Genomic DNA, 27,297 nt, shown 5'->3' with positions numbered 1-27,297 from the left:
GGTTCCAAAGAGGATGGATCTAGACTGTTCTCAGTGGTACCAGATGACAGAATAAGGAGCAAAGGTCTCAAGTTGCAGTGGGGGAGGTTTAGGTTGGAGATTAGGAAAAAGCTTTTTCACTAGGAGGGTGGTGAAGCACTGGAATGGGTTATCTAGGGAGGTGGTGGAATCTCCTTCCTTAGAGGTTTTCCTTGACAAAGCCCTGGCTGGGATGATTTAGTTGGGATTGGTCCTGCTCTGAGCAGGGGGTTGGACTAGATGACCTCCTGCGGACCCTTCCAACCCTGATCTTCTATGATTGTATGATTCTAAATGCTGAGCGACAGGATGATGTCAAGAGGCCATGAAGTCCTTTCTGGCAGGCCCTGACTTTCCTGCTGCACCCTCTAGCCAGTGCTGGTTGCTCTGGGGATGGAGCCCCGAGGGTCTAGGGAGTCTGCCCACTAAGAACTCTCTGTGGTTGCAGCTCCCCTGTGGAGGGTCACGTTGGATTGGGGGGTGGGTAAGGTGAGCTGGAAGGCCATGATTTTCCACCAGTGCCCACCGTCCCATGGTGAGCACATGTGAGGGGTCCCAAAGCACCACCAGTGCCCTGGAGCTGGTCTGTGCCAAACGCCAGCCTACCAGCAGACAGGGCTGTGGAGCAGCCCCGGTTCCATACCGGCTCCGAGCCCACAGGAATGGGAAGCAGCAGACACAGGCTGCTACAGCCAAAGCGTGAGTCTGACACACGGGGACAGCCGCCTGAGAAGGCCCTGAGCCACTGCCCATGGGCCTGGAACCCCTGTGCCACATCCCCAGCATGCAAAGCGGACTGACGGACACAAGGGGGTGTTGGCCAGAAGCACATTGCCATGCTGGGAGGCCTCAGATGCTGGCATCAAAGATTGCAAGCTCCCGCCATGTGCCCAGCAGTCTGGATCAGCTAACACTGCCTTCGCTAAAGATACAGCATGTGGACGTGTGCTGAGGCCAAATTCTGTCCAGTGATGCTGGTGTAAATCCAGAGTGGCCCCACGGGAGCCAGACACCTCCAGAGTGACCCCTGAGTAAATGAGAGCAGAATCTGGTCCCTTCTCTTTAAAAAGCTTCTAAACTGTGTACTTAAGTGCATGGGCTGGTACCTCTCAGGGGTAAATGGATCTGCTCGGTGCTCTTTATGTAGCCAGGGAGATGTACAATAAAGCTCAGCACTTATATCGCATCTGACAACATCAAACGGCTTCCCGACTGCCAACCATGGTGTGTGCCCTGCCACTAGAGGGTAACAGCCTACTACTGCAGCCAGGTAGTGGAGTTACTCCATCAGCACAAGCGGTGGAGACCTGTGCTCCAGGGCTCGACCCCTGATGAAGACTCGTTCTTTGGGAGGGAGGAGTTGTTACGATTGCCAGGTGGGAAAGGGTTTTCCTGTCCCATGAAAATTGTCAAGGTTTCAAAATCTTGCCTGTTTTGCATCGGGATGAAACCAAGAGCTTTTGAATAATTTGGTGAAAAGCCAGAGAGACAAACCCTCTACAGAATAGTCAATAGTAAGGCCCCCACTGTGACTCAGGCAAAGCAAGGACTTGAACCCGGGTCTCCCACGTGAGCATCCTATCCACTAGACAACTGGCTACACTGAAGTGGAAAGGGCTTGCTAGCTTTCTCTCTTTCTCGTTTTGACTGACCCTTTCCTGTGAAAAGTTTTGGTGAATCGAGATACTTCCAACAAAAAACCTATTCCGAAAAGCTCCAGACCAGATCTAGCTGTTCCATCCCATTCCTCACAACACCCCTGTGAGCGAGGTAGGCAGGGGAAACTGAGGCAGAGCACAGTTAAGTGACTTGCCCCAGGTCCCGCAGCAAGCTAGGGATAGAACCCAGGTGTCCTGGCTTGCAATTAAACCATGAGACAGCAGTCTTGTGGGCTGCTGACCTATTTTCACCCAGCAAAGAGCAGGGGACAGGATACGACTCTCTGCAGAGCTGTTGGTGCTGTTTATCTACTGGTGAGACGACCTTCAAGACTAAGACACTGAAAGCGGCCAACATATTGGAACAAAAATAGAAAAAATAAACAGTGAAATGTCTCGTTTGGTTTCTTCACTCTCACTTGCTTTTTTTTTTTTTTTTCAGTGATGCTAGTTTTCCATCCGTAGCTGAAGTTGAGAAAAAAACAAAATATTTTGCTTCTTCCTTTCCTGCCAGCTGTTTTTTAGAGCTGCAGCTCCCAAATGGGGAGGACGGGAGAGAAGACATTTCATTCGAGACACAAGAAGCTTTCTTTGGCAAGGGGATCATAACTTCAGTTCGTTTGGGTAGCTGCGGGTTGGGAATTTGAAACCCCCTCAGCCAAATTCTGTCCTCGTTTACAGCTGGGTAATCCCGCTGACTGCAAGGGGGTGGTGAAACAATCCCAAAACGGTGGCCCTTAGTGGAGATCGGACCCAGACACTTCTGTGCTAAAAAGCACAGGCTTCTAGCATGGGAGCTACAAGAATGGCTAACTGGTAGCACTAGTAGGCTCTTATCCCCTTTGTGAGCCAGCAGCTACAGAGGAACCTAACCCATGCTGAACGAGGGGGTTAGCCTTGAACAGAAGTAATCGAGGACAGAAATTGTGAGTAAGGGACTCTGGGTACGTCTACACTGCAATAAAAGACCTGTGGCTGCAAGTCTCGGGAAACAGACTAGCTGAGGCCGAGGGAAAGTTACTTAATGTCACTCTGCCTCAGCTCGACTGTAAGAGGGGAAGAATTGTATGTCCCTGTATCCCAGCAGTAGTGAGGGACTCCACGGTGATGAGGAAGACAGATGGCGAGCTGGAGAATGACTATGCTTTGGACTAGCTGTTTGATCACCTCCTGTGTTACTCATAGACTTCAAAGCCAGAAGGGACCATGGGGATCATCTAGATTGACCTCCTGCATGTCACAGGCCACAAAATCCCGCCCGCCCACTCCGGTACTAGACCCCTAACCTCTCGGCTGAGTCACTGACATCCTCAAATCAGGATCTAAAAGAATCCACTGTTGACTCTACTTCAAACCAGCGAGTGACATCAAACCAGCTCCAGCTCACCGTGTCCAGTACGTGTCGCAGTCCCACCCAAAGTAACACCACACTCACAAAGTTCTATGGCTGACTCTGCCCACGGGGAAAAGCCTTTGAAGGGATAAATTCATGGAGGTTAAGTCCATTAATGGCTATTAGCCAGGATGGGTAAGGAATGGTGTCCCTAGCCTCTGTTTGTCAGAGGATGGAGATGGATGGCAGGAGAGAGATCACTTGATCATTGCCTGTTAGGTTCACTCCCTCTGGGACACCTGGCATTGGCCACTGTCGGTGGATACTGGGCTCGATGGACCTTTGGTCTGACCCAGTCTGGCCGTTCTTATGTTCTTATGAAAGAGGGAGGCAGTGAAAACGTTGTTGTTGGGCACACAGATTAGTGCCAACGGACATTCTGGAGTGGGTTCTCCACGACAGCTCCCAGTACCTGCTGGGAGTTGAAAGCAGGTTCTGCTGCTAAGGACGGCCAGGCCCGGGAATGCTTACACTGTTGCTGTGGCAGCTAGCCCTGTGGCTGCGGTGGAGGAGCACTGCACCAGGAGACATTTTCCCCTTGCGAGTGTGAGCAGGAGGAGCTCCCCAGTGAACAGCGGATTCTTCCCAGCAAGTTAGAGAAGTATGGGCTGGATGAATGGACTGGAAGGTGGATAGAAAGCTGGCTAGATCGTCGGGCTCAACGGGTGGTGATCAACGGCTCCATGTCTAGTTGGCAGCTGGTATCAAGCAGAGTGCCCCAGGAGTCAGTCATGGGGCCGGTTTTGTTCAACAGCTTTATCAATGATCTGGATGCTGGGATGGATTGCACCCTCAGCAAGTTCGCAGATGACACTAAGCTGGGAGGAGCGGTAGATACGCTGGAGGGTAGGGATCGGATACAGAGGGATCTAGACAAATTGGAGGATTGGGCCAAAAGAAATCTGATGAGGTTCAACAAGGACAAGTGCAGAGTTCTGCACTTAGGACGGAAGAATCCCAGGCACTGCTACAGACTAGGGACCGACTGGCTAAGCAGCAGCTCTGCAGAAAAGGACCTGGGGATTACAGTGGACGAGAAGCTGGATACGAGTCAGCAGTGTGCCCTTGTTGCCAAGAAGGCTAACGGCATATTGGGCTGTATTAATAGGAGCATTGCCAGCGGTTCGAGGGAAGTGATTATTCCCCTCTATTTGGCACTGGTGAGGCCACATCTGGAGTATTGCATCCAGTTTTGGGGGCCCCCACTACAGAACGGGTGTGGACAAATTGGAGACAGTCCAGCGGAGGGCAACGAAAATTATTAGGGAGCTGGGGCACATAACTTACGAGGAGAGACTGGGGGAACTGGGGTTATTTAGTCTGCAGAAGAGAAGAATGAGGGTTTGATAGCAGCCTTCAACTACCTGAAGGGGGGTTCCAAAGAGGATGGATCTAGACTGTTCTCAGTGGTGGCAGATGACAGAACAAGGAGCAATGGTCTCAAGTTGCAGTGGGGGAGGTTTGGTTGGATATTAGGAAACACTATTTCACTAGGAGGGTGGTGAAGCACTGGAATGGGTTCCCTAGGGAGGTGGTGGAATCTCCATCCTTAGAGGTTTTTAAGGCCCGGCTTGACAAAGCCCTGGCTGGGATGATTTAGTTGGGGATTGGTCCTGCTTTGAGCAGGGGGTTGGACTAGATACCTCCTGAGGTCCCTTCCAACCCTGGTATTCTATGATTTTATGCCCATGAAGCAGGTGTAGCGCTGCAGTTGACACTAACACCTCTAGGTGCCTTTGGGAGGGGTGTGGAATCCACCTCCTCCAGAAAGCTAATAATTGTTAGTATATTTTGTTCCGACATCAGAGGCCAAGTACTATGCTCCCTGTTTACAGATGGGGAAACTGAGTCACAGAGTGGGGACACAACTTACCCAAGCACAGCCAGCAAGCCAGGATTTGACCCAGATCTCTTGACTCCCAGGTGACTACTGGGTGGCAAACTTCGCCCACTGTGGGTAAAGTCTTCCCTCTGCACAGTTGGGGAGCAAAGACATACACCAGAGCACTCTCCCCTCCCCCTCACCTTGCAATCCCAAATAGAAGCGGAATCCAAACCCTAAACATCTGCTATTTTTACAGGCACTGCTGGGTTTATTTTTTCCCTGTTTACAGATTTCCCTGCTGGGTTTTGTTGGTTATTTTTTAAGAGGAGAAAAAATGTTATGAAAAACAAATATACATTCAAAAAGAAGAACCCAACCTACTTTCAAAAATATCGTCTGAAGTTTCCCACAGTTCTTGCCACAGCAGTTGGCGCCGGTCCTGGAGAAAAGCACTTCATGGGCTGGCACCCGGGCGTAAGCCACACGCTTGTCTCCTCGAAGCATCCAGATCACTATGTCTGGCAGGCTGTTCTGGGGCTGGAAAACACGGTGGCAGACAAATCGCATCTATCCAGCCTCCCCAAATCAATACCATGAGTCAACAAAAATCCAGGCTGAAAAGTGAGACGCGGAGAGGGAGCGGTGGAATCTCAGCAGGCCTCACCACAGAGCAGGCAGCTGGCAGGGTCGCAGAAAGCAGAGACGGGAAAGACCCATCATTATTAATGGGTTACAGTAACGCTTACGTGCCCCAGTGGAGAACAGGGCCCCATTATGCTAGGCATTACGTAAACACAGAGTAAGACAATCCTTGCCCCAAAGAGCTTACCGTCAAAATAGACCATATGGAAAAAGGGTGGGAGGGGAAACTGAGGCACCAAACAGGGATTGGACTTGTCCTAGATCACACAGCAGGTCAGAGTCAGGAACCGAACCCAAGTCTGAACCCAGGGCCCTACCCACTCGACCACCCTGCCCCACTGTTAGGCGGCTAGACCCACTCCTGCCTTCAGTAGTTGCAGATCCTCAGAATCAGCTGCTGGTTTTTTGGGGGTGTTTTCCTGTGTGTGAATTTCACTGCCCATGAAAGGGGTCAGGCTATTTGACCTCAGCAGGAAGGAGGGAGGATGCCCCCTAGTCTCCAAAAGCCCTCACCCACAAAAGCATCAGGTGTGGTGTCAGCCTGTTTAAATGTGGGGGTAGTAGGTGGAGCTCACAATACCAACAAAAGGAGGACACAGACCCCAGAATTGAACACAGGGATGGGGGCGCAGGTCCCAGGATCCAAACAAGGGATCCAGAAGGGGACACCGAGCAGAGGACCCCAGATAGTGCCCACTGCCCCGAGGAGGAGTCCAAGGAGCCAGCGGATGCCACCCAGAGAAACTCTGCCCCAGAGTCCCAGAGACACCACCCATACCCCTTGCAGCTTCCTCCTCCTGGCCTGGGGGCCAGTGCCGAGGAGGACATCCCTGGAGGCTGAAGGCCGCTGGCTGCGCACAGAGCAAAGACAGCCTGGCAAGGCAAGGGGATGCTGTGGTGGGCTTCATCTCAGCAGTTTAGTCTCCATGGTTTAGTTGGTCTCTGCTGGTGGCGCCAACAAGGACACTGTCTGCTGCCAAGTGATGTGGGCACCTGCGCACTACCCACAGAAAAAAAAATACCCACTGCTGTTTGGGTAGCTGCCACCGATCAGCTGTTTGGCAGCTGGGGGAGGCACTTGGGGGAGGGCAGAGAGCAGGGAGCGGCAGGTGGGTGGGGCCAGGGGGGGTAGAGTGGAAGGGCTTGGGGGCACAGCAGGGGTGGAGCACTCCTGGGGGAAATGAAAACCCAGCATCTATGGGTGTCACTCCTTCAGCTCAAGCGGGAGAGCTGTGGGCTTTCAGTGCGAAGGTCCTGGATTCACACGCTGATGAAGACAAATGGTGGGAAGGGTCATCACACTAGGATTCAGCGCCTCAGCAAACATTCAGCACGTGTGCTAAGTGTAGCTCCCAAGCAGGGACTAGGTATCTCAGTTATGGAGCCTTCTGCCTGTCAGTCAAAGGTGCGGGCCCAGCACAAGATCAGAATTGATCACAAGCTGTTGGTTTCTCGTGATTATTTGGTGGCCTTCTCCCAAGAACCGCCACTGTGCCCGGCCCCCTTGCTGTCAGACACAGCAGAGAAGGAAAGGACTGACTGGGACATGATCACTGAACGCCCCCACTAACTGGGTTTGTGTAGCAAGCCTGCGCGATGTGTGTCACATCCTTCTCTAGTGGCTGCTCCAGAAAGAGGATAAGAGCCTACTGCTGCCGCCCGCTAATGGACTGACTCCTTTAGCTCAGGTGGTAGCACTCTGTGCTTTGGTGCTGCCGGCCCAAACCCCGCTGATGCCACGGGGGAGGAGTTATACTGGCACCGACGGTGTCAGAGCCGGGTAGTTTCTGTGCATCACTAGAGGTCGTGCCGCGGGGCTGTCGTTTTGGCACCTTTCGTCAGCTCGACAATTCAAATCAAGACAGAAAGAGCGCCTGTCCCGTGCCAGTCCTAACTCAGGAGCGCAGAAATCATGTTACCCCGCTATTCCCCTTCTGCTGCCTGCCCATTCCCCGGCGAGCCCCAGCCCGCAGGACGATGCTAGAGAGGGTAAAGCTCAAGGCTCGGGGGGGAAATTTCAAGCCCACCCAAACACCGTGCATTTGAAATTGTAGCTCAGACGCTGAAGTTATCGGGTTCCGCCTTAGGAGACGTGAGGGGGGATGGAGTGGAGATGAAGGATGAATGCAGAGAGACAGAGACTGCGACTCAGGAAGCAAAGAGAAATCCAGTGAAGGAAACAGCAGCACAACAGGCTAGACTATTATCCTCAGCACCGAGCGTCCTATTTGCTTCAGCAAACGCTCCCCCAGTGTCAGGGCACAGGATCGGGCCACTGATGTCTAAGGAAACCTGTGAGGACTTGTTTCTCCCTCCCATCCCAGCCGGAGACGGGCAAGCAAGGGCAGCCGACTCCCTTCGCTAGTCTGGACGCAGACTGGGCCTGCCCTGCCAGCCCTATGACTTCAGGACCAAATGTTCTGTTTCAAAGCTGGGGCTGGCAAAGTCGCAAACCAGAAACCACTGCGGCTCTGGCCCACGCTCTGAAATGTGCCTCCCTCTCCCCTGAGAGAGAGTCTCTCTCTCCACAACCACAGCGGCTGGCAAGGGCACCCGGGACCTCCTGCGCTGACCCCAGTGCTAAAGGTCTGGTGGGGGGTGAAAATAGCCTGTCCCCAAAGGGGAGCGAGGGACTTTAGACCCCATTAAAGGAGGAACACCACAAAACCCTTCCTGTGGCTCCAATCCCCAGACAGGGAGGCCAGCTCCTTCTCTGCTGTGCTTTCGCTGCGGGTGGCTTTAAGGATCACAGAAACAGTCACCGGGCTGCAACATCACCCCCCCACACACACAACTGCCTGACCAGGATCTTGGAACAACCAAAGAAGAGATGGATCCCCCCCCTCCCCTCCGGAGAATCCAGCCCAGGTTTTACACCGTGCTGCTGGCTAGGTGTGGACTCTGGGGACCAGCAGCACCCCATCTGGTACAAATCAACATAGCTCCGCTGAAGTCAGTGGCGATTTCCAGCAGCTGAGGTTCTGGCCCGGGGCATTTAAACCCAAATCACTCTCCCACTGAAATCAATGGTAAAACTGCCATGGCCACGGCTGTGGGGGGGTCTCACGCCCTATAGGGATAAGTGCGGCATAGATTGAATGTAGAGGGAATTAATAAAACTCCAACTCTGGCACCTTGCTACCAAATGTCATGGCTTCGTTTTAAGGGGCGTCCCATAACCCGGGACACCACCGCAGGAACCACCAGGCCCAGTTTTCAAACACGGGCGTTTTAAGGAGGCTTCCAAACTCCTGCCTTTGATGTCAGAGTTGGCAGTTGGGCTGGCAAATTCCCCTGGGTTTGAAAATCAGGCCTTAGAAAGCTTTGATGGCTTGGAAACCAGAGGCTACACCCCAAATTAACAGGCTAGACTCTGGATGTTCTCAATCCTGCCATTTAAGGTATAAAGCTAAGACCGATCACCAGCCTAGATCCAAACACCGCCCAGATTTCAGGGAGTCGGGATTCAAACAGGGGGGCTGGGCCCTACCTTGGATAATGGGCTGAACCTCCAGATTCCCCAGCACCCCTGAATTTTAGGGACATTTGGATAAAGATCTGGATGCCCCTCACTCACCCGCACCCCCCTCTAGAACAGAGTGTGGCAAAGAGGGGCAAACCGATTGCTACCGAAGCTAATGGATAAAATTCACCCCTGTGTAGAGGGTCAGTCTATGGACTCCGTATATCAAGAGCTTAGGTGGGATGCACAGGCCTTTGCACTGGCGTTCTGCACAGTGGGGACCATCACCCTCTGGAAAGCCAGCTGGCTTAAAAGCAAACCTGACCGGGGCGACATTGTCTGTATTGTGTATTTCTTCTGAGGTTAGAAGCCCAGCCAGCCACTGCCTTTAATGAAACTCCCAACAAAACTGTTCTGGAGATCAGAGAGTGGTGGCGTAAAGTGTAGGCCCCATGTACAACTAGCATCTTCTTATTCACCAGACCTGCCCCGCCATGAGCCTCAGACTCAGATCTGCTGACTTGACTGGCTCAGACAAGTTCTTACCACTTCTGACTCGTGTTTGGGCTTAGCCACATGGCGAAATTGACCAGAACAGCTCCCCACGCGGACACTCGAAGGCTAAGCGGCGCTGCTGTAGCGCTGCACTGTAGATGCGCACTACAGCGTTCTCCGGGCACTATATTCCTGAGAGGCGGAAATCTTCCATCAACCTAGCGCTGTTGACGTCAGGGGCGAGGTCGGCATAGCTCTCCCGATGTATGTTTTCAGTGTACACCAGCCCTTACTCTGGAATAGCTATCGCACTTTAAATTCACTCCCTACCTTATTCCAGAACACCTTCCGTGTATAGACACGGCCTTAGCCCTCCAGAGCTAGCCCAGCTATGGGAGGGTGCGCTAAACATCTCCTCTGGCTTGTGCATCAGCAACAGTATTACTTACTAGGTTCCCCCCAGGCCTTCTCCGCACTTAAAGGTTTGTCCCTTTAATTATTTAATGGCATGATTAAAGCAGAACTGCAAGGCTAGCATGGATGCAGTTATACCAGCATGACGTGCAGTTACATCAGTATAGCGTATTCCAATTCAGTGAAGTGAAATAAGTTATACAGGCCTAAAGCACCTCATACTGGCATAACTGTATCTACTCACCAGGCAGGCTTTTCTGGCATAACCACCAAGGTGAAAATCACCCCCCTAACTGTCACAGTTATACCGGTAAACAGTGTAGTGACAGCTCTGCAAACCCTCTGAAGGAAGTGGGAGTGCACAGGGGTTACCTGGAGCGCCCTTGCTACTTGAGATGATGAGGTGTGGAATGGAAAGGACCCGGTTTGGCCCTCAGATCCTAGCGGGAGTCTGTATGGATGGGTGAAGGGTTACCCCTGTCCTGGAGCAACCACGTGAACGGGCACAGGTGCCCAATGCAGTTTTGATCTGCTTTTAGTTAAGGACCAGCTGCTAACAGGTGACTGCTTTTCACTGGTCCGGAATGAGCGCTTAGGCAGGTTTTGCTGCACAGAATACTGGCCCAGATCCTCAAAGGAATTTAAGTGCCTAACTCCCCTAGGCACCTAACGGGCTTTGATAATCTGTGCCAATATCACCATTTGCTTCAACTAGAGGAGAGTTTAATGTACCTGGAAGCTCCTGGCAAGAGTTGAGTAGCCACAGATCCCAAGGAAGTCCTAAACCTTCTCATTCCTAATGAAGCAGGCAGCCTAGAGCTGAAGGCTTGATGGGGATTATTAATTTCCAGACTGTCGTCTGTTCCCCTGGTGGGTCGGTAATCGGCTGCGTCTCAAAGAGCACAATTCCTAGCATGCATCAGTTTTGGAAAGTTCTACTGGTAAATTTGCTATGGGGACACTCTGGAAAATTAATCCGAATTAACTAAAGATGTCAATGTAAAGTGGATTACTTAAATCACATTAAACTCCTATGCGGTTGTTCACCTTAATTCGATTTAACTTAATTTGCTTCCAAAGTGAATATAACTAAACCGAGTTAAGGCCATGTTAATTCTCAACAAGAGCATCCACACAAGGTTTTAACTAATCCACTTCAACCGGTCATTTAGATCAAGGCCTGAGCTACGCTAGAAAATTAGGTCGGCATAACTACAGTTGCTCGGGGGTGTTAAAAAAACCTAAGTCCAGTGGTGAGCTGGAGCCGGTTCCCACCAGTTCGCAAGAACCGATTGTTAAATTTAGAAGCCGGTGTAGAACCGGCTGTTAAAGGGGCGGGTGTAGGGTGACCAAATGTCCCGATTTTATAGGGACAGTCCTGATATTTGGTGTTTTGTCTTATATAGGTGCCTATTACCCCCCAACCCCTGTCCCGATTTTTCACCCTTGCTGTCTGGTCACCCTAGGCGGGTGGGTGGGCATACAACTCCGGTCCGTGGGCCACATCCGGCCCATGGGGCCGTCCTGTCTCCGGCCCGCCTGAGCTCCCAGCTGGGGAGGCTCTCCCGGCCCCTCCCCCATTTCCCCCCCTCCTTGCAGAGCCGCAGCGTGCCCGAGCCACTAGGGCCAGCACTCTGGCCAGCTCTGCAGCTCCTGCCGCTTTGAGTGGCAAGGTAAGGGGGGGGGGGCTGCGAGCTCCAGCGGGCTGCGCGGCATCCTTACACGCTGCCCTGAGCAGCATGGTAAGGGGCTGGACCAGGGCTGGGAGGAGGGGTTGGATAAGGCAGGGGCTGGGCAGGGAGTGGTTGGAGGGGGCGGAGGTTCTGGGGGGGTGGTCAGGGGATGGGGAATGGGGGGGTTCGGGTAGGCATGAGTTCCAGGGGTCTGTTGGGGTGGTGGTGGATGGGGTCAGGGGAGTCAAGGGACAGGGAGCGGGGTGAGTTGGGTAGGGGGTGGGAGGGGTCCTGGGGGCAGTTAGGGTGGGGGGTCTCAGGAGGGGGTGGTCAGGGGACAAGGAGCAGGGGGGGGTTGATGGGTTGCTTGTGGGTTCTGAGGGGGACAGTCAGGGGCAGGACATGGGTGGGGGTCGGATGGGGGGAGGGACAGGCTGTTTTGGGAGGCACAGCCTTCCCTACCCGGCCCCCGATACAATTTTGCAACCCCGATGTGCGGTGCCAGCTTTAGGAAGTGCGGGGCCCGATTCGAACAGTTTCGACAGGGTCCCGGCAGGGATGACTGAAAAAAAAACATGTAAAAAACCACGTGGGGCTTGTACTCACCAGGCAGCACTCCGAGTCTTCGGCGGCGGGTCCTTCACTCGCTCCGGGTCTTCGGCGGCACTGAAGGACCCGCCACCAAAGTGCCGCCAAAGACCCGGTAGGGAACCGGTTGTTAAGATTTTGGCAGCTCATTGCTGCCTAAATCCCTTTGTAGGCACTAGGCGGATGGAAGAATTCTTCCATCAACCTAGCTACCGTCTCTCGGGGAGGTGGGCAGTGTCTATTCTGAAACGCTGCCCTGGTGTAGCAGCAAGGGTGGAGTGTTTTAAGTGTCGACACCCCCTAACATTCCCAAGTAGACAAATCCTAAGGAGTTGCTCCCAGCTAGGATGGCTTACCTCAAACGAGCCTGGAATAGCACCAAGATGGGCTGGGTGGGAAAGATAAAGCTCCATCAGGGCAAAAGCAATTCACCCCCCCTTTTACCTCCTCTGCCATGGCTTTTAGCCTCAAGAGCCAGTCCTCAGCCTGGTCCAGCACTGTCTGGAGGTCAGAATCCTCGTGCTTCAGGTTCAGAGCTGCCTGGACAATCTGGTGCAGGTTGGTGCTGCGGAATTTGTACATGTTCTGATCCAGATGGGTGCTGGCTGTCTTGTCGCTGACATCGACTAGCGGCTGGCTGCAGATGGGGGTGTGGGAGAAAGGAGCACAGAGAAACAGGCCAACGTTAGCTGTGCATTGTGAAGCAATGGCTTTGCTGGGGACTTTCTTTTTACGAGCAAGTTTATGCAAAAATAACAAGCCACCAAAGAGATATTTGGTGAGTGAACAAGCGCCAGGAGCAAGGAAGGTTCAAACCACACTTACAGCCCTGAGGCCCTATTGCAATGAGTTCCAAAAAGGTGTTGTAACTGAGCTTTGTGCATCACTACACACAAACACACACACAAGCTGCAAGATAAATATTACAGAAGCTCAAAAGCATCTTCATCGTGCTGAGTTGTTTAAGAGTTTTCATGTTAAAATTCAATGATTTATGAACTACCCTTATAGACATAAAAAACAAAAGTCCAACTGAAACAGAATGAGATCCAGGTTCAATTCCCAGCCCTTCCAGAGTGACGCTGAGCAAGTCTCTTAACCTGACTAACCTAATTGCCTTCTATGACGAGATAACTGGCTCTGTGGATGAGGGGAAAGCAGTGGATGTGTTATTCCTTGACTTTAGCAAAGCTTTTGATACGGTCTCCCATAGTATTCTTGCCAGCAAGTTAAAGAAGTATGGGCTGGATGAATGGACTGTACGGTGGATAGAAAGCTGCCTAGATCGTCAGGCTCAACGGGTAGTGATCAATGGCTCCATGTCTAGTTGGCAGCCGGTATCAAGCAGAGTGCCCCAAGGGTCGGTTCTGGGGCCGGTTTTGTTCAATATCTTCATTAATGATCCGGAGGATGGTGTGGACTGCACTCTCAGCAAGTTTGCAGATGACACTAAACTGGGAGGAGTGGTAGATACGCTGGAGGGTAGGGATAGGATACAGAGGGACCTAGACAAATTAGAGGATTGGGCCAAAAGAAATCTGATGAGGTTCAACAAGGACAAGTGCAGAGTCCTGCACTTAGGACGGAAGAATCCCATGCACTGCTACAGACTAGGGACTGAATGGCTAGTAAGCAGTTCTGCAGAAAAGGACCTAGGGGTTACAGTGGACAACAAGCTGGATATGAGTTGACAGTGTGCCCTTGTTGCCAAGAAGGCTAACGGCATTTTGGGCTGTATAAGTAGGGGCATTGCCAGCAGATCGAGGGACGTGATCATTCCCCTCTATTCGACATTGGTGAGGCTTCATCTGGAGTACTGTGTCCAGTTTTGGGCCCCACGCTACAAGAAGGATGTGGAAAAATTGGAAAGAGTCCAGTGGAGAGCAACAAAAATGATTAGGGGGCTGGAGCACATGACTTCGGAGGAGAGGCTGAGGGAACTGGGATTGTTTAGTCTGCAGAAGAGAAGAATGAGGGGGGATTTGATAGCTGCTTTCAACTACCTGAAAGGGGGTTCCAAAGAGGATGGATCTAGACTGTTCTCAGTGGTACCAGATGGCAGAACAAGGAGTAATGGTCTCAAGTTGCAATTGGGGAGGTTTAGGTTGGATATTAGGAAAAACTTTTCCACTAGGAGGGTGGTGAAGCACTGGAATGAGTTATCTAGGGAGGTGGTGGAATCTCCTTCCTTAGAGGTTTTTAAGGTCAGGCTTGACAAAGCCCGGGCTGGGATGATTTAGTTGGGGATTGGTCCTGCTTTGAGCAGGGGGTTGGACTAGATGACCTCCTGAGGTCCCTTCCAACCCTGATATTCTATGATTGTATGATTCTATGAACCTCGCTGTACTTTTCCTTCCCCATCTATAAAACGAGAAGGCAGACAGACAGACTGACTGATAGTCTATTGCCTCTCTCACAGTCTTCTCAGGTTTAGCAAATCTTGCAGCAAGAATGTTGTTTAAAATAATTCCAATAATTTGTGCAACTTGCAGGGGGTGATAATGTCTCCCTCTAGTGGCTGTGCCACATATAGGCTAAATGCCTCCTACCAGTACAAATTACAAGTTCGTTTTTTCAAGCTCAAATGGTAGAGGCCTATGATTCTGACATTGAAAGTCATGGGCTCTATTCCTACGGACAAACTGTGCTGGATATGAAGACTGGGGAAATGTCTGATTTATTTTTACAGAAGGCTATGCGTGACTCAGTTTCCCCTCTCACCTTGCTGGGCGTGAAGGGGTTACCTTCTTTCTTGAAACATGACAAGCAATGCAGTGACTGCGGGGAAGTCACTAAACATGAATGAACCATCAGAAACTAACTGTCACTAAGGTAATTTCTGCAAATCCCTAGTCCAGTGGTTTTCAACATTTTTTAATTTCCAGAAAATTTGAATGGAGATGTGGACCTCTTTGGTAATTTGAATGGAGATGTGGACCACTAAGGTAATTTCTGCAAATCCCTAGTCCAGTGGTTTTCAACATTTTTTAATTTCCAGAAAATTTGAATGGAGATGTGGACCTCTTTGGAAATTTTAGACATAGTCTGCAGACACTCAGGGGTCCACGGACCACAGATTGAAAATCACTGCCCCCTAGACAGATAAGCAGGTTTGTGGAAGTACCACCCCCTGAGGCGGAAAGGCATAGACTGGTTTTGACAACATTCAAGAGGCCCAGCAGACAAGGAACAGAGAAATACATAAAGTGGGCAGACAGCTATAGGGGACGTATCACTCACACTGGGTCTAAGAACTTACACGAGACGGTAACCAACAGTAACAAAGTTGCTAGAAGGGTCTGAAGGGCTTTGAGACCTACCAGGTCACCTTGTGCACCATGGGTGACATCTGGTGAGGTAGGCATACGTATAAGCGGTTTGCTGTTTTCAAGATCTGCTTTCTCTGTAATGCTTTTGGTTCTGAATAAATACTCTGCTTTATGAAGGCTGGCTGGTCACTGGTCAATCCTGCCATCGCTGCTAGAAGACCACAGGACGGCAATCGCTGAGCTAAGCTCAGACTTACTAAGGTGATCACAGCAAATGGAAGGAGACATTGAGCCTAAATCCCTGGTCTGGAGGGAAAGGAACGAGTTCCCACCCCGAAAAAGATGACAGCTCGAGGCTTGAAATCTAAGGGTGTGCCGTGGAAGAGGTCATAAAGATGGCAGAGGGATAGTTAAGCCTGAAACCGTGACAATAGGGTCATCAGAACTGTAACCCTATCTAAAGTCTGGGCCCCAATGAATTCATCCCTTGCTCCAGAATTTCCGCTTTCATCGTAAAATATAATTCCAGTTCTTGCCCAGATGGTTGCAGAGATAACCTCACAGAGGTAAGCCAAGAGTCAGACAATGCAGGGCTTCCTGCCTGAGTCCACACTGTCTGAAACAAAATCTCTAAGAGGTGTGAACTGCCCCAGTCATCTCAGCCGGGGCCGTGTGGACTCCATGATTCTGCAGCCATGGTGTTTAAGATCTCATCTGAAAGACTCCAGCACCGCAAACTGCATAGGATTCAATCATCTGCCCAAGATAAACAAGTGGGGCAGGAGTAACCACTTGAGAGTGAGCAGTTGAAGTCTGCCATATATTTTGTTAAGAGCCTTCACCCTCTACCTAGTCCTGAGTGATCGTTGTATGAATTGCCCTTGAGAAATTGTTCCAATGGCTAATTTCCCTCACTGTTAAACATGTACATGTTCTTTCCCATCTCAATTTGTCTACCTTCAACTTCCAGCCATTGGATCATGTTACACCTTTCTCTGCCAACTGAAGAGCCTATTATCAAATTTCTGGTCTCTATGTAAATACTTATAGGCTGTGATCAAGTCACCCCCCTTAAACTTCTCTATAACTCCTTGCGTCTGTCGCTAGAAGGCAGGTTTTCTAATCCTTTAATCATTTTCGTGGCTCTTCTCTGAACCCTCTCCAATTTATCAACATCCTTCTCGAATTGTGGAAAATAGCAGAGGTCACAGTAGAGCCAAATAGAGAGGTAAAGTAACCTCCCTAGGGACAGACATACAGCTAATCCAGAGGCACTGGGCTCCTCACAGGAATGCTCCATACCTCTTACCAACCATGGTGGATGCTGATGGTAGAACCATTAGCAATCACTAAAATTTCATACAATGACTTGTTTTATACTGCTCTATATGCTGAAATGTAAGTATAAGATTTATATTCCGATCATTTTATTTTATAATCAAATGGTAAAACTGAGACAGTCACCAATTTTTCAGTAACAGTGTGCAGCCACTCCCATTTGACGCCATCAAATTAGGCCTGAAAAAGACTGGGAGTGGCTGGGTCACTACAAAAAATAATTTTCCCTCTGTTGATACTCACACCTTCTTCTCAACTGTTGGGAATGGGCCACATCCACCCTAATTGAATTGGCCTGGTTAGCACTGACCCCCCATACTTGGTAAGGCAACGCCCATCTTTTTATGTGCTGTGTATCTATACCTGCCTACTGTATTTTCCACTCCATGCATCTAATGAAGTGGGTTATAGCCCAAGAAAGCTTATGCCCAAATAAATCTGTTAGAGTCTAAGGTGCCACAGGGACTCCTTGTTGTTTTTGCTGATACAGACTAACACGGCTACCACTCTGAAACCTGAAGCAAAAAAGGCATTAACTCTTCAGCCATGGCTGTGTTCTCTGTCATTGTCTTTCCCTCCTCATTGAATAATGGGCTTGCCCTGTCCGTAGTCTTCCTCTTGCTTCTCATGTATTTGTAAAATGTTTTCTTTTTACCATTTATATCCCGAGCTAGTTTAAACTTGTTTTGCTTTCGCCTTCCTAATTTTGTCCCTACATGCTTCTGTTGCTGTTTTTTATATCTTCAGCCTTCATTATTTGTTTCCAATTTTCACAGGACTCTTTTTTGAGTTTCAGGTCATTGAAGATCTCCTGGTTAACCGGGGTAGTCTCTTACCATACTCCTATCTCCCCTACCACAATGGGATAGTTTGCTCTTGTGCCCTTAATAATGTCTCTATAAAAAACTACCAAAACGCCTGAACTTTTTTTCCCCCTGGACTTACTACTCATTAGGGAATCTTACCCACCAGCTCCCCCTCTGATTGGCTGCCTTTCCCATTGCCCTGCCTCCTAGGGAAGAGAAGCCAATCCGAACTGCTGCGGAAGTAGGCAGAGCTCTCCCCCCTCCTCTCGGGGGGAGAGCTCTCCCTCCATCCTCCACACTGCTCTCACAGGAGAGGAGGGGGGAGCAGAGACCCCAGCAGCTCAGAGACCCTCCTTTCCCCTCCCCTCTGTGAGCAATAGGATACCCCTTGCTTCTCCTCCTCCCATTGCAGCACCTGGCCTGGGGGGCGGGAGGGAAGGGGACCTGCCCCTGCAGGCCTGGAAAAGGGAGGGGACCCACTGCAGCCCCCCAGATCTAGGAGAGGGCAATGAAGAACTATGAGCTGCAGGAGGCCAGGGGGCAGATTGAGGGCAGGGGAATGGGCAGTGTGGGGACAGAGCACCTGCAAGCAGAGGCCAGAAACACCCTATTAAATACATTTGGGAGTGCTGGTAACAGTAATTGACTCAAACACATGTGTGGGGGGAGAGGGCAGCGAGTGGGGTGATGGTTATATGGGGCGCAGGGAGGAAGCGAGACAAGGAGTTGGTGGGGGAAGGTACCGGAGGAACGGAGCACTGTCTTTATGGGCACAGGCTGGCAGTCAGTCAGGGCGGAAGGGAGAAGGTTTTGGAGGAGAGGGGCACTGTCTGTATGGGGCACAGGCTGGCATTTAGACAGGGAGGTGGTTGGGGAAGTTTCTGAAACAGTGGGACGCTGTCTGTATGGGGAACAAAGGGGCGACCAGTCAGGAAGGAGGGAGAAGGTACTGGAGGAGTGGGGTGCTGTCCGAATGGGGCACAAATTGTCAGTTAGCCACGGAGTAGGAGGGAAGATTCTGGAGCAGTGGGGTGCTGTCTGTATGGGGCACAGGGAGGCAGTTAGAGAGGAAGGTACAGGGGGAAGGTTCAGGACAGGCGTGCTGTCTGTATGGGGCACAGGGAGGCAGTTAGAGAGGGAGGTACGGGGGAAGGTTCAGGACAGGCGTGCTGTCTGTATGGGGCACAGGGAGGCAGTTAGAGAGGGAGGTACAGGGGGAAGGTTCAGGACAGGCGTGCTGTCTGTATGGGGCACAGGGAGGCAGTTAGAGAGGAAGGTACAGGGGGAAAGTTCAGGACAGGCATGCTGTCTGTATGGGGCACAGGGAGGCAGTTAGAGAGGGAGGTACGGGGGAAGGTTCAGGACAGGCGTGCTGTCTGTATGGGGCACAGGGAGGCAGTTAGAGAGGAAGGTACAGGGGGAAGGTTCAGGACAGGCGTGCTGTCTGTATGGGGCACAGGGAGGCAGTTAGAGAGGAAGGTACAGGGGGAAGGTTCAGGACAGGCGTGCTGTCTGTATGGGGCACAGGGAGGCAGTTAGAGAGGGAGGTATGGGGGAAGGTTCAGGACAGGCGTGCTGTCTGTATGGGGCACAGGGAGGCAGTTAGAGAGGGAGGTACAGGGGGAAGGTTCAGGACAGGCGTGCTGTCTGTATGGGGCACAGGGAGGCAGTTAGAGAGGGAGGTACAGGGGGAAGGTTCAGGACAGGCGTGCTGTCTGTATGGGGCACAGGGAGGCAGTTAGAGAGGGAGGTACAGGGGGAAGGTTCAGGACAGGCGTGCTGTCTGTATGGGGCACAGGGTGGCAGTGAGACAAGAAGTTTGTGAGGGAAGGTTTGGAGGAGCGGGGCACTGTCTGTATGGGGGCACAGGCTGGCAGTTAGGGGGGTATCAGGGAAGGTTTTGGAGGAGCGGGGCACTGTCTGTAGGGGGGCACAGGCTGGTAGTTAGGGGGGTACCGGGGAAGGTTTTGGAGGAGCGGGGCACTGTCTGTAGGGGGGCACAGGCTGGCAGTTAGGGGGGTACCGGGGAAGGTTTTGGAGGAGCAGGGCACTGTCTGTAGGGGGGCACAGGCTGGCAGTTAGGGGGGTACCGGGGAAGGTTTTGGAGGAGCAGGGCACTGTCTGTAGGGGGGCACAGGCTGGCAGTTAGGGGGGTACCAGGGAAGGTTTTGGAGGAGCGGGGCACTGTCTGGATGGGGGCACAGGCTGGCAGTTAAGGGGGTACCAGGGAAGGTTTTGGAGGAACAGGGCACTGTCTGTAGGGGGGCACAGGCTGGCAGTTAGGGGGGTACCGGGGAAGGTTTTGGAGGAGCAGGGCACTGTCTGGATGGGGGCACAGACTGGCAGTTAAGGGGGTACCGGGGAAGGTTTTGGAGGAGCGGGGCACTGTCTGGATGGGGGCACAGGCTGGCAGTTAGGGGGGTACCAGGGAAGGTTTTGGAGGAGCGGGGCACTGTCTGGATGGGGGCACAGGCTGGCAGTTAGGGGGGTACCAGGGAAGGTTTTGGAGGAGCGGGGCACTGTCTGTAGGGGGGCACAGGCTGGCAGTTAGGGGGGTACCGGGGAAGGTTTTGGAGGAGCAGGGCACTGTCTGGATGGGGGCACAGACTGGCAGTTAAGGGGGTACCGGGGAAGGTTTTGGAGGAGCGGGGCACTGTCTGGATGGGGGCACAGGCTGGCAGTTAGGGGGGTACCAGGGAAGGTTTTGGAGGAGCGGGGCACTGTCTGTATGGGGGCACAGGCTGGCAGTTAGGGGGGTACCAGGGAAGGTTTTGGAGGAGCGGGGCACTGTCTGTAGGGGGGCACAGGCTGGCAGTTAGGGGGGTACCGGGGAAGGTTTTGGAGGAGCAGGGCACTGTCTGTAGGGGGGCACAGGCTGGCAGTTAGGGGGGTACCGGGGAAGGTTTTGGAGGAGCAGGGCACTGTCTGGATGGGGGCACAGGCTGGCAGTTAGGGGGGTACCGGGGAAGGTTTTGGAGGAGCGGGGCACTGTCTGGATGGGGGCACAGGCTGGCAGTTAGGGGGGTACCGGGGAAGGTTTTGGAGGAGCGGGGCACTGTCTGGATGGGGGCAGAGGCTGGCAGTTAGGGGGGTACCAGGGAAGGTTTTGGAGGAGCGGGGCACTGTCTGTATGGGGGCACAGGCTGGCAGTTAGGGGGGTACCAGGGAAGGTTTTGGAGGAGCGGGGCACTGTCTGGATGGGGCACAGGCTGGCAGTTAGGGGGGTACCAGGGAAGGTTTTGGAGGAGCGGGGCACTGTCTGGATGGGGGCACAGACTGGCAGTAAGGGCGGTACCGGGGAAGGTTTTGGAGGAGCGGGGCACTGTCTGTATGGGGGCACAGGCTGGCAGTTAGGGAGGTGGCAGGGGAAGGTTCTGGAAGAGCCATTGAGGCGTGAGCATTGCAGTAAGAGCCGTGAGTGTGTGTTGTTGTTGTGTGTGCTGGTTGTATTGATTTGTGAATAGGGGGTTATGGGTGGGTTGCGCTGGCAACTTTGTGTTGGGTTGTATGGGTGGCAAATCAACCTTTGAAGAATTGTGGCAGCTGGACTAAGTAATCCCCACTCTGAGCAGTCCCCTTCTTCGCACTGACTCCTTACAACCGCTGAAACTGGTGCATGCAGATTAGGTGTAACGTCCGTGTGGTGGTTGGTTGAGATACCTCTGTTATCAGAATGGCCGAGGTCTCTTAGCATGGCATAGATACGGGTCTTTAATTTTTATTATACAGCGATTCTATTACCAATTCAGGGAAGTCCTAGACTCTGTTTTACTGGATGTCAGACACTATGATCACATTAATTCCTTCTGGCCTTGGAATCTATAGTGTATTTATACTGGGATTGTAAGTTTCTTGGGACAAGAAACCTCTTCTTGTTCTGTGTTTGTACAGCACCTAGAACAAGGGGCCTGATCCATGATCGGGATTCGTAGGCACTACCGCAATATAAATAACAACATGTATTTACAAGGATAAATATCTACATGTCTAAAGCGTCTCCCTCCAGTGTACTTAGGGACCCCCAGGAGTTTAAAATGAAGTAGCAAGAACACCACTCCATTCCAGACAATGGTACCTTTCCTGTTACCCCAAGAATGGGTGGAGTCAATACCAACCCTCTGGGAAAGGAAAACACTGCTACAGAAGTCTTGAAAACATGCCTCACTGTGACAGACTATTATCCCAGAGAAGGTCAACAGGTGACTTGATCACAGTCTCCAAGTACTTACATGTAGAAGGATTTCTGATAGCAGATGGCTCTATAGTCTAGCTGCAAAAGGCAGAACGAGATCCAATGGCTGGAAGGTGAAGCTAGACACATTCGGACTAGAAATAAGGTGCTCATTGTGAACCGTGAAGGTAATTAACCATCACAACTTACCTCAGGACGTGATGGATTCTCTACCGCTTGGAGTCTTTAAGTCAAAACTAGATGTCTCTTTAAAATATATGCTCTAGCTCAAACAGAAGCTATGGGCTTGAAGCCAAAATTATTGGGCAAGATTCCCCAGCCTGTGCTGCGCAGAAGGTCAAACTAGATGATCGTAATGGGTCTTTCTGGCCTTACATTGAAAAGGCTCCCAAAGAGTGTTCCACTCTCCAATGACTGGCTCAGTCAGATTTCTAACGAAACAAGCAACTTCAGTGGTCCAATTTTAGAGCCCAAGCAGTCCCTGTTGGGTTAGGCCTGCTGGCAGACACTGCTGCAATGCACAAGACTCCCCAGAAGGCACACGTGGTTGGTATCGGCAAGCCCATCAGTTTGGATATTATCCTAATTAGTTTAGCAAATTCTGCTTTCTTTTCAGAACATGTGCTAGGGCTGCTTGCTGATTTTTTAGGCCAATTTCTCTCAGCTATGCAGAAGCAATTTACCACAGGAGCTTAGCCCAGAGGAGGAAACAGAGCCAGAGCGAACCACTGGCTTGGCAGGCTCCCTCAGTGACATTTTTTTCCTCATTTAATTGAATTTGTTTTGGAGGGAGCAGCATCTCTGGAAAACCTAAATCCTGGGATTATCCTCAGGTCACGTATGGCACACACAGGAGCAATGGAATATTTACAGCCCTTACAATAGCTCTGACCTTTTCCAAGGAGCTGGGGGGGGAGCAGGGGTGAACATCTCCCTGGTGAGGCTTAAAATCAAATAAATAGGTTTTTAAAAGAGCATCCTTAAGGCTGCCATCGTCGTTGGTTTATGGAGCATTTCCCGAGCAGTAGACTTGGCTCATCTGCATGCCACACGTGGGGTGTGTTATTCCATTCCATCGCCTGCCCCTGAAAGAACAAGCTACTGGCCCTCAAACAAACCCCACAGGATGTGAGTGAACGCCGTAGGCTTCCAAACACCTTTGCTAGTGACCTACGTGCGTCTTAGCAAACAGCAACGAGGACCAGGTGGCTCAAAGGCCAGGCAATAGGCTCCATGGGGTCTTTTGCCATTCGGTTACTGGTTCAAATCCAACATAGGTTGGGAGAATGAGTCAATATCATCATGAGGGTGAGCCCTGTGTGGAATGAGTTCCTGGGTCTTGGTCCATTTCCCAGTGAACCAGCATCTGCAACTGAACACGTTTGTCTCAACGAAGGCTGGGGATACACACAGAGGCAAACTCCCTTTTTCTCCCTAGAAATGGTGCCTCCAAGTTGAGGATTGAGATATGTGAGTGGGGCAGGGCTGTAGCTGTTCAGTCACTGGGAGGCATCACTTTCCAGAGCTGTCAATTGGCGTCTTTCTCCAACACTTCTCAAGATGAAGCCTGACTATTTCTGTACCCCTGGGTATTTTGAACCGGGAAAGCTTTATGAAAAGCAGCAATGGCTATCTAATAGCTGCCACCTTCTTCAGAAAAGGCCACAAGGTTTTAACAATTCCCTTTGGCAAAGGCTTATCATCGCACCCTACTCAACAACTAAAAACATATTAGAGATCCCCCTGTGAGCAATTGCTGGAGTTGGGGCGATATGCAGTTGGGGACAGGAGGGGAGGGGAATTGAGATATGGTGATAAAGCCTGGGAACTCCAGTTTCAGACCCCACAGCCCCAAGACAGGGCCACCCAGGGGATTCAGGGGGCCTGGGGCAAAGCAATTTCAGGGGCCCTTCCATAAAAAAAAGTTGCAATACTATAGAATACTATATTCTCGTGGGGGCCCTTGTGGGGCCTGGGGCAAATTGCCCCATTTGCCCCCCCCCCCCGGGCAGCCCTGCCCCAAGATATCATGATGACATGGGCCATGGAAAAACCTACTTAGACAGAGAGTCAAATCATACTGGAAAATAAAATTCAACAAAAGTCTGTGCCAGACATTCATATTTCAACAATGCTCTTCCAACAGACCTTTCTGTTACCGGTGCCTACCTGCAAAATAGGTCCGGGTCACAGGACCTAGGACACATTGTTAGGGGAAAACATATGGACTCTTTGCCTTCCCTGATTATGATATTAATCAGATGCTTCAATGGGAAAGGTTAGGGTTTTTCAAATGCACGCATAATGTTGGATTCCCTCCCTTTGATGGGGAGATTAAGGGCCAGTTAGGCCCCAGTTTCAGGCTCTGTTTTAAAAACAGAATGTGAATGGAGATCTTTCCATTCTTATTTGTATTTCAGTGGCACCCCCAAGCCTGACTGAGGTCCCGGCCCCATTGTGCTAGGTGCTGTACAAACACAGAGACAATTCCTGATCTGAAGAGCTTATGGTCTGAAGAGACAAGACAGAGAAAGGGTGAAAGAGATGCACAGAGTGTCTTGCCCAAGGTCCCACAGCAAGTCAGTGGCAGATCTGGGGATAGAACGCCAGTTTTTTGCTTGGCTGGAACGTCAGTAATGAAACAGCCTGCAAGTGCCAGAGAACCAGAAACTGACCGAGCAGTGATGTGCTGTTAATATTCTCCCCGGGCTGTGTGAGCTATGCAGAGGGGCAACAAGAGACTGGGGAAATCTATTCATTTCCTTTACTCAAACAAAAACCTCTTTTTTGTGAAGGAAGAGCCAGCACCTCTGGGACAAGGTGATTCCATTAACGGAACTTCCTCTGGCAATATTTGGACTTTGTCCTTGAAAAAGTACAGAAAGACCAAGATTTTCAAAAGTAGGAACCAACAGTGAGACTCCTCAATCCACATGAAGTGGCCTCATTTTCAAATATATGAAGCACCAGCAGCCCCCACTAGAGTCAATGGGGGCTGTTGGGTGCTTAGCACTTATTTAGGCACCTAAATACAGAGTAAGGAGCCAAACTTTGGGCCCTTAGTTGTGAAAATCTTGCCCTACCTGTATTGATAGCATAGCAGTGTGTTCGGTTTGGTGTCACCTGAAACAGGGCAGAGTTAAGGGGATGGAAACCAAGTGTATCCTCCCCTGGCAGAACTTTATGAAAATATAGATTATTTTTCCATTCCAGCTGTAAATTAACCTGTGGAACGCCTTGCTACAGGATGTTTTTGAGAATTTAGGAAGAGTCAAAGAAGGATTGGATGTTTATATGGATAATAAGAATATCCAAGATTATAATACATAATGCTTAAAAAAAAGAGTATTGAAAGGGAGATAAACTTTTTTCAGGGCTTAAACCCATCTCCTATTATTAGAGATCAAGACAAGACCTTCATGGGGCAGATTCTCCCACATCTGCCTAGTGACAGGGTCCTTACACCTTCCTCTGAAGCACCTAGCGTTGGCCCCTGTCGAAGGAAGGATACTGGGCTAGAGAGACACTTGTCGGATGCAGTCTGGCAATTCCCATGGTCCTGTGAGTCAAGAATCTCTCTCACATACACAACACGTCCAGAGGAGAAGTCACTGCTTCATAAAAGTTCATTCCTACCACAACAGTATCTGCGAATGTAAATTCTAGGCGGCGCTTTTCTAGCCCTAGATTCCAGCTGGAAGCATATCTATTGCAATGGGTCAATTTGCAACACAATGAGGCTTATTCAGGTATGCCGGGCTGCAGCCCTTGCATAAAGAGTGGAAATTTATGATCTGCTTTAAATGTCACCTTTTCAACTCCGTGCCTTGGCTCAACAACCTTTGAAGTAAACATTAGCAAATGACCAGGATTTTTCAGCACAAGGCCCCTTCCAACATAAATAAATGTTCTTGTAATAAGCGCATGAAAAGGCTCACAGTTTAATTTGGCAGAAATACCTGCAGTCCGCGATGATGTCATCAATCAACTGGGAAACCAATGAATCCAAGTCATTTGATGAGCACTTGGCCTTGAGCGCGAGGTGGACCAGCTCCAAGCCTGCTTCCTACACAACACACAGAGCAGAGAACTCACGCACTGATTATGGTACCTCCCAGCCTTCCCCTAACCCGCACCCTACAGACCAGCGCTGCGCAAAAGTGCAATGGCATTTGAGGGCCCAACATATCCCAAGGGCCTCCCCTCCTGCGGCCAATGGGAGGCCCCAATTTTCACAGCCTCCTGTATGTGCTCGTGAATCCGTGTGCCACTTTCCCATCTAGTTGCTGGTCCAAACAGAGGATTAGAGCCTACTACCACTACCAGTTAACGGAGCTACTCTTTTAGCCTGTGCTCTTAGTGTTGAAGCACCAGGGTTCCATTCCCGCTGGAGACCCCAGCTGGGGGAGAGAAGAGAGCAAGAGAGAAACATCGGTGCCCTACAAATGGCTTTGTCTTTTTTCAATTTGGGGGACGGCTCCCTAAAAACAAACAGATTTTTAAAGAAGGCCCCTCAAGTTTTCATCCTACTTCATTAATGGAGCATTTCCTGAGCGGCAGGCTTGGTTATTTTAAATTTCACACACACAGGGTTCTTATTATGCCACTCCAACCATGAAAGGATGCTCTACAAACAGAACTTTTAGCACAAGAAAGTTCTGGGTTCAAACCCTGCTGTCAACCCAGATGGGGGTGGAGGGAAGGTTTCAGACTGGAAATAAGGCATACGTGTTTAATGGGTCAAGTATCAGAGGTGCACCCGTGTTAGTCTGGGTCTGTAAAAGCGGCAAAGAGTCACGTGACACCTTATAGACTAAGAGACTTATTGGAGTATGAGCTTTCGTGGGTGAATACCCACTTCGTCGGATGCATGTAGTGGAAATTTCCAGAGGCAGGTATAAATATGCAAGCAAGAATCAGGCTAGATATAACGAGGTTAGTTCAATCAGGGGGGCTGAGGCCCTCTTCTAGCAGTTGAGGTGTGAACACCAAGGGAGGAGAAATTGCTTTTGTAGTTGGCTAGCCATTCACAGTCTTTGTTTAATCCTGAGCTGATGGTGTCAAATTTGCAGATGAACTGAAGCTCAACAGTTTCTCTTTGAAGTTTGGTCCTGAAGTTTTTTTGCTGTAAGATGGCTACCTTTAAATCTGCTATTGTGTGGCCAGGGAGATTGAAGTGTTCTCCTACAGGTTTTTGTATATTGCCATTCCTAATATCTGATTTGTGTCCATTTATTCTGGAAATTTCCACTACATGCAGCCGATGAAGTGGGTATTCACCCACGAAAGCTCATGCTCCAATACGTCTGTTAGTCTATAAGGTGCCACAGGACTTTTTGCCGTTTTTAACGGGGAGTGTAATTAACCATTGGAACAATGTACCAGGGGTTATGGTGGATTCTCCATCACTGACAATTTTTAAATCAAGATTGGATGTTCTAAAAGATCTGCCCTGGGAATTATTTCGGGGCCATTCTCTGGCATGGGCTAGGCAGGAGATCAGACTAGAGGATCACAATGGTC

At 50.7% G+C, this 27,297-nt stretch overlaps 1 protein-coding gene across 8 annotated transcripts in view; it reads right to left on the bottom strand.

Annotated features, from left to right (window-relative positions):
- The window catches only part of DYSF (dysferlin), a 289,365-nt gene that overhangs the window by 146,496 nt on the left and 115,572 nt on the right, over positions 1 to 27,297 (bottom strand). For all 8 annotated transcript variants that reach the window (XM_054030057.1, XM_054030060.1, XM_054030064.1 and 5 more), the window contains 3 exons: positions 25,734 to 25,840; positions 12,614 to 12,806; positions 5,276 to 5,431 (listed from right to left, as the gene is read on the bottom strand). In XM_054030057.1, coding sequence (XP_053886032.1) covers positions 5,276 to 5,431; positions 12,614 to 12,806; positions 25,734 to 25,840 — 456 coding nt within the window. The remainder of the gene's footprint in view (positions 1 to 5,275; positions 5,432 to 12,613; positions 12,807 to 25,733; positions 25,841 to 27,297) is intronic.

Source organism: Malaclemys terrapin, chromosome 5 (assembly GCF_027887155.1).
Source record: "Malaclemys terrapin pileata isolate rMalTer1 chromosome 5, rMalTer1.hap1, whole genome shotgun sequence".
Lineage (NCBI taxonomy): Eukaryota > Metazoa > Chordata > Testudines > Emydidae > Malaclemys > Malaclemys terrapin.
Note: the sequence above shows the minus strand (reverse complement) of the source record. Positions and strands in the feature narration are given on the sequence as shown.